Source organism: Mugil cephalus, chromosome 20 (assembly GCF_022458985.1).
Source record: "Mugil cephalus isolate CIBA_MC_2020 chromosome 20, CIBA_Mcephalus_1.1, whole genome shotgun sequence".
NCBI classification, from domain to species: domain Eukaryota; kingdom Metazoa; phylum Chordata; class Actinopteri; order Mugiliformes; family Mugilidae; genus Mugil; species Mugil cephalus.
Window position 1 is genome coordinate 13,017,959 of NC_061789.1, and position 6,879 is coordinate 13,024,837.

The 6,879-nt window shown below is 44.9% G+C and overlaps 1 protein-coding gene across 1 annotated transcript; it reads right to left on the bottom strand.

Annotated features, from left to right (window-relative positions):
* Nucleotides 1-85: 85 nt before the first annotated feature.
* slc5a11 (solute carrier family 5 member 11) lies at nucleotides 86-6,621 on the bottom strand. The gene is made up of 16 exons (XM_047571877.1): nucleotides 6,457-6,621; nucleotides 5,998-6,141; nucleotides 4,930-5,001; nucleotides 4,707-4,811; nucleotides 4,562-4,621; nucleotides 4,373-4,477; nucleotides 4,173-4,278; nucleotides 3,997-4,077; nucleotides 3,709-3,914; nucleotides 3,215-3,350; nucleotides 2,864-2,971; nucleotides 2,641-2,791; nucleotides 2,025-2,193; nucleotides 1,669-1,884; nucleotides 523-703; nucleotides 86-450 (listed from the first exon to the last, which is right to left on the bottom strand). The coding sequence occupies exons 2-16, from the start codon at nucleotides 6,139-6,141 to the stop codon at nucleotides 221-223; spliced, it is 2,070 nt and encodes a 689-aa protein (XP_047427833.1). The 5' UTR covers nucleotides 6,457-6,621; the 3' UTR covers nucleotides 86-220.
* Nucleotides 6,622-6,879: the final 258 nt, after the last annotated feature.

The following is a 6,879-nucleotide window of genomic DNA, read 5'->3' on the forward strand; positions in this document are numbered from 1 at the left end:
TTGGACGGCTGTTGTATAGAAAGAAATTCAATATTCTCTCGGTGCATGGCAAAACAATGACAAAAGTCTGAATTTCAAGTGGGACTATTGTAAAGGGAACAGAGTTTAATCAGAATTTTCCAAAAATACTTAGACAGCAACCATGTATTGTGAAGGGGAAAAAAGCAAAAAACGAAATATTCAACACACTGTGTCCATTTTGAGTGTCATAACCTGCCAGTCAAGCCCAATAACCAATGATGAAGGCCGTCACGGCGAGGCTGATGATGAGGTTGACATTCACGAGGAGTTGCAGGCGCGGCTTTTCTTCCAGGGTGGCTGGTTCGGGTGCCGGAGGGGGCGGCGGAGGATTGCCGTCTCCCCGCTTCCTCCTCTCCATCCCACACAGCAAGTAGAGAGCAGACATCCACCTAGACTGAGGCGGATCGCTGGACGCGGACGACGCAGAGTCTGGAGACAAAGGTTTGGCAAGTTTGAGAAATGGAAACGAGAGCAGTCACAAAACTCAGGACAGAGACCCACCTCTCCTGTGATGACCCGCGTCTCCATTGCCGCTCTCTTGTTTTATTCCGTTGACTTCCACCCCCTCCGGCTGACCGGTGATCTCCTGTAACGCTGTGCTGCTCCGCTCGATGGTGAACACTTGCTCTTGCTCTTTGGACTGCACGGGGTCAAACCTGGTGAACCACGTGAGACGACTGATCTGTTAAAGAGAAATGAACCAACAGCAACAAAGCAAAGTTCATTTTCTATACAAAAAATTAAAACAAAAAACAACATATTGTATATATTGGACATTCAAAACTGCTCATGCTGTAAGCAGATGACACATTTGTTCAAGTTCTGAATGTTAGATGAAAATTACTTTTCCTTGAAGGTGTGCTGAAGTGTTACTGACATCTAGTGGTGCTGTAGAGCTATAGTCTTTATATGCAACGATTAGATAAATACCACCCATCAGGAATCACACCCAAAAACGGTTAAGGAACAACTGAAAAAACATTAAAGAAAGCACAAGGTGTTGACCTGGCCTCCAGATTCACTAGATCCCAAACTGATCAAGCATCTGTGGGATGCGTTGAGTCCACAGAGGCCCCTCCTCTCCACCCATAGAACCCAATGACACCACTAAAAATGTTCTGTTGTCAGACACTACAGGACACTCTCAGAAAGCCCATGACTATCCTCTGATGAGTCCCAACCGTTTCGGAGGCACAAGGGAGACCTACACAATATTAGGGAGGGTGGTCATAATGTTATGCCTGACCGGTGTATACTGTGTAGTAGCATTAATGGGCCATTGCACAACTAAAGAGAAGATTGCAAACTGATAAAAGCTATAAAAAGCTGCCATTCATCCCATCTTCAGCTCCAAATGTCTGGTGGGGAATTTAAGTTTTACTTTTAGAAATATCCGTGGGTGGTGCCTACCTGGAACTAAAATTACTACAGCCTGTCTCATACCTATTTCTCTTCTGTGGCCAAAATGTGTGATCCGTTTCTGTCAAAAAGCATCCCTGAATAGTTTTCACTGGGGGAAAAACAAGACTAAAACTAAGTGCCAGACATTCAGAACCGAAGAAGCTACTTGAATGACGGAAACCAAAACCATACACAATATCCTGTAATGGTCAAAATAAGTGCAAATGACATGCTATGGCATTTCACCTGCTCTGGTTTAGGTTTCTCTGTTGCCAGGCTGACCACCACCACAACAACCAGGGTGATGAAGGACAGCAGGACAGAGAAGTAGAGGTAATGGACGTATTTCAGCACCGCAGGCCTGGTGTCTTCTTCGTAGCACAGAGGAGCAGGGTAGATGAAGTCCAACAACATGCGAATGCAGCCCACCACAAGGCCAATTAGCAAGCCCCAGAATGCACCCTGCAGGAGGGAAAGTGTAAAAACACCGGTCTTAGTGTTGCATCGCATGTCTCCAGTGTCCGTAAAACCCAGGAATATGCTTAACAATAATGCAAATAAATGAATAAATAAATCAGACAGATACAAAACAGATACAAAACCTTCTCATTAGTCCTCTTCCAGAAGCAGCCCATGAGGAAGATGATAGAGACAGGGGGCTGGAGGTAGGTGCTGATGGACTGGATGTAAATGAAGAGCTGTCCGCCCTGACTGGCCTGGACCACGGGAATCCACAGCACAGACACCACGACCAAGACGAGCACAAACACCCTGCAGCACACACAGTTTAAATTGCAAGAGAATGCTGATCCCTGACAAGGGAAAATATAAAACAAAATATAAAAGCAACATACATGCATGTAATGGTAATGAGGCTCACTGTAAAAACTGGAGAAGGAAATCTGAAAAAGTCATTACTAAAGAATATGTGGAAAGAGGGGTTGTGGTTTGGGCGAGGATGAGAGAAAAAAATTGGGATAATTTAACATGGCGTGTGATTTCATCCAAAGCGTATTATAAAGCCATATGTGGCGTGTGTAATACAGCCTGGCTAAGCCTTCAGCTTGAGACCTGTGGAAAAACGCTGACAGAAGTGTGGCCCTTGAACGGAGCGACATTTCTTGAGTCCCAAATGCTTGTTGCTGCTCGTGTTGCTGTTAAGTGCAAGCGTGAACTGGAGTTTCAGAGTGTAGTTTATGTGTCGGGGGTGTCACGTACCTGCCCACAATCATGAGCTCCCACTCAGAAGCATTGGATCTGAAACTCTTCCACAGGTCCATGGTGAAGATTGTGCTGGAGCTGTTGAAGATGGACGTCAGAGAGGACATGAGAGCGGCGATCATCACGGCCATCATTAAACCCCGCAGTCCTGGGAGGGGAGGAAAGTCATGAAACGGGCTGCGTGCAGGACAGAAGGCACACCGGGGGGAAAGTGGCTCACCTGCCGGCAGCAGCTCCATGACCAGCTTGGCGTAGGCGATGTCTGAGCAGCCCACTGGGTTGCCACAGATTTCTTTGCACTGCTCAGGTTCTGCACACCCCACCTCATCTACGCACAACATCATACAGCAAAAACCTTCAGTTACTGATAAAATCGAGTGTATTTTAACGATCAAGAGGGAACCATATGTTTTTTAGATCTTTAAACCCGCCCACGTGAGCTCAGTTCTGCTTGAGGTTTCTCCTTCTTGTCTTGAGACAGTTTGTATCTTTACCAATGTCATGTGCATAAAATTAAATTAAACTGAGCTGGCAGCCTCGAATGGCGAAAGAAAACGTTTTCACACTGTACCTGTGAAGAGTATTCTGCTGATCATGCCAGGAAGCATGATGGCAAAGAAGGGCAGAATCTTGAGGTATGAAGCCAGCAGCGAGCCTCCTTTGGCATGGGTCAGTGTCTTGGCTGCGAGGGAGCGCTGCACAATCACCTGCACAAGAATCCCGACAGAGGGGGTTAACTCCCAGCGGGTAGTGGTAAATGAGTGACTGAGTTCAGCAGTGTGTAACTACCTTTTAAGAGAGGCCTATTTACAAAATTGCAATGGTAATCACATGGCTCACTGCCATCACTCAGAAATATATGAGGGGCTAAAGGTTTTATGAATGGCTGCGGCTGGTAGGTAGAGCGGCTCAAACCCCAGAAGTGTCCTTGATACACTGATTATCATTATTTTTCCCATTATTATGGCTTTTTATGCACTGCTTTACACCTTTTAACTTACTTGCTTATATACTTATACCAAATTTATATATATATATATATATATTTTTTTTTTATTGCAGTACCTGATCAGAGCACCAGTACCACATGGAGGGGATGGACATGCCGATGATAATACCAGGCCAAGGCAGGTCAGAGTTCACCGGGTTTCTGAATATGTGGAAGGCATCATCTCGAGGGATGCCGCAGGTCGAGTTGGGCACGCGGATCGACGGGATGGCGTGGGCGTAACCCTCCATCAGAGCGTTCCAGCCTCCGATCTCGGCAAAGCCTCAATTTGGAGACAACGGTGTCAAACACACTAGAATACAGCCCACCGGAAAGGATGCCATGCTCGGGGATGTCTGACTTACTGAAGCCCATGAGGGTCAGAGCTCCTGCCAGCATGATGGCAGTTTGAGCCGCGTCGGTGTAGATGACTGCCGCCAGACCACCTTAAACACAGCATACAGCATATGAACTCCTGTGTCTTAAGCTTTTACAATCTGTGAAACTGCTTGAAAATGTTAAAGGAAGGAGAAAATGTCACCTGCCACAGTGTAAAGGGCAGTGACTGACAGCAGCACCACCACAGCCAGGTAGATATTCCACTGTAAGGCGAGCTGAATGAAAAGTGCGCCTGCATACATATCCACCTGCCAAGAAAAAACACCCACGCATACGAAATCTGTAATTTACAGTGGCGACGTTAAGTCAAGTAACTAAAATGAGAGTTCTTGTGGATTATACCGATATCTTCGTAAACATGTAGATAAATAAGTACAAGACGGCAATAAATAACTGCGTTCTTCTTCCACCGAACCGCTTCTTCAAATACTCTGGCATGGTCGTCACCTGTAGGGGAAAGGGTCTGAAAGTCAATGCAAGGGATTAAATGAACAGAATCACGCATGCGAGTCTGATGTGTGGACAACGCACCCCAGAGGCGATATAAATGGGCAGGAAGAGCCATCCCAGCATCAGCACCATCAGCATGCCCTATTGATGGAATGTCAAAACTTAAAAAAATGATTCATTGCTCACACCAAACTTATTTTTACATGTTTTCTGTGACATGTCTTACATTCCATTCGTACGCAATGGCCCCGATTCCCGCTGCAGCTCCTGACCCTGCCAGGCCGATGAAGTGCCCGCTGCCAATGTTACTGGCAAACAGCGAAGCGCCGACCTGCACGTAGAAAAAGGAATCAAAGTCGGGATCAGCTTGGCATGTCGCTTTGAACCGCAGGATATTCTGTAAGCACTCCTACGCTAGTCCACAGAGGTTGCTACGGTGTGTTACTCACTGGCCACCAGGTCATGGATTTCCCAGCCAAGAAGTATCCATCCACGGTGTTGCGCTTTGTCCTCCACATAGACTAGTAAAGATATGGGAAATGTTAAAAACTCCTTGAAGGTAAAAGCAAGGAAGACACATCAATTCATAATGCATGAGAGGATGGTTATGGTCAGGATCCCTAATTAAGCGGCACGAAAGTTCAAACCATCAGCCACTAGAGTCAGTTGGTCAGACTTTATGCCGTTTAGGTTGAAAAATTAGATAGAAATTTGTTCGCCCCAAAGAAAAACTACAGAGGCAAAAACAAAGCGATGTAGTGTACGCTGTTGGGGGACATTGGGGAAAGAAAACAATGCATCCACAAAACACATGTCGCAGCACAGGAGCGCCAGATCATCAGGAAACGATTGAGCGGTCGACCAGCACCTGAAGGACGACAGGTACACCTTTTAAGGTGACAATGTCCACATTTTGGCCAAAGAAGACGGTGGTTGGTTTGAAAAATGAGGAAAGGAAGTCAATTAGCAATTAACAGACACTAGTCCTGCAAGTATGCGGTTGTTAATGGACACTAGTCAAGCCAGTTTCTGATGGGCTACATCCACAGATGTCCCCGTTTAAATCTCAACTCCCCACCAGTCCTTGAGAACTGAAGAAGATACTTAGATGAGTGGCGAAAGGTCTTCAGGAAACTCTACAAATCCAGTTGCTTTTCTTTGACCTTTTTGGATATACCATGACCTGGATAACTGAGAAACTTCAAAGATGTAGTTATTGGGCATAACTCCAGTTTTGTGAGTTTTTGGGAGCTTTTGTGCAGGGGTTTTATGGGTAAGAGATGTGTGGTCACTAGTCCTTGATTGGATAGTGGAACCTATCTCAGGGTCTTAGAAAGTGTTATTGAAGGACACTAGCATTTGCCAATTGCAAAAAGGCAAAAAGGAAGCACAGATCTGTACAACATGTTTTATATTTCAAGTCATTAGCTCTCAGTTCATAAGCATCATCTTATTTCAGTTTGTCTAGTAAGAAATAATGCAGCTTACTATATGAAAATACTGGTCTCCGTACTTACCCAGAAGCCAACACCCATCACCAGTATAAAGTAGATTACCAGCACCACTATATCGACAGTTTCCAGGGTGCTTGTTCCCTTTGATGAGGGCGACTGAATTGAAGGCATCATGGTCCTTTGGCGGTCTACAAGGTCAAAACCCATCTGAAATCCAAGAAATTAAAAACTGCCTTGCACTGACACTCAACTCAATCACAAGCTTACAAGGTTTGTATTTGCGGATGATTAATATCTCATAACAGTTTTTAAAATCATTGTAAAAATAGCAGTGTATTCCTTGTTAGCTAACTGACTGTCAGCTAACTAAATTCAAATGGCAGTTAATGGGGAATTATTTTTCTATGAACATATTTTAGGTTATTAAAACAATAGCGTAAGAAGGAGCAAGCTTAAATCAGTTCCCTACTGCCCCTAGCCAATGCATTGACAAGTATTACAGCTAAGGTAAAACAAACTCACCTTTCAATATGTCGTCACACACTCAAAATCATTCCAGCCGGACTGGCTTAAGCGTCCTCAACTGTTCCAAACAACACAGCATGTCACGAATTCAGCAATCTCACGTTTGCCTCGAAGCTCCCTCCACGCTCCCAAAGATCAAACTCCACTTTCCTTTACTGGTTAAAATGTAAGAGACTTATTACGCTCCACAGGAAGGTGTTGACGGATGACACCGGCCCTCCCAGTAAACAGCTAAATGATCGCTGAATGAGTTTTAAATTCGGCCCAATAAAAACGATATGACAAGAGATTAAAGCGAGATAAGTCAAATGTCCGTGTGTGAAAAGAAAACATGTATAGTCTTATCTCGCAAACACACATGCTTGTCTGATGTATGGCTTCAGAAGGATAGATAAACTGACCACGGCTTTGGTTTCAGGA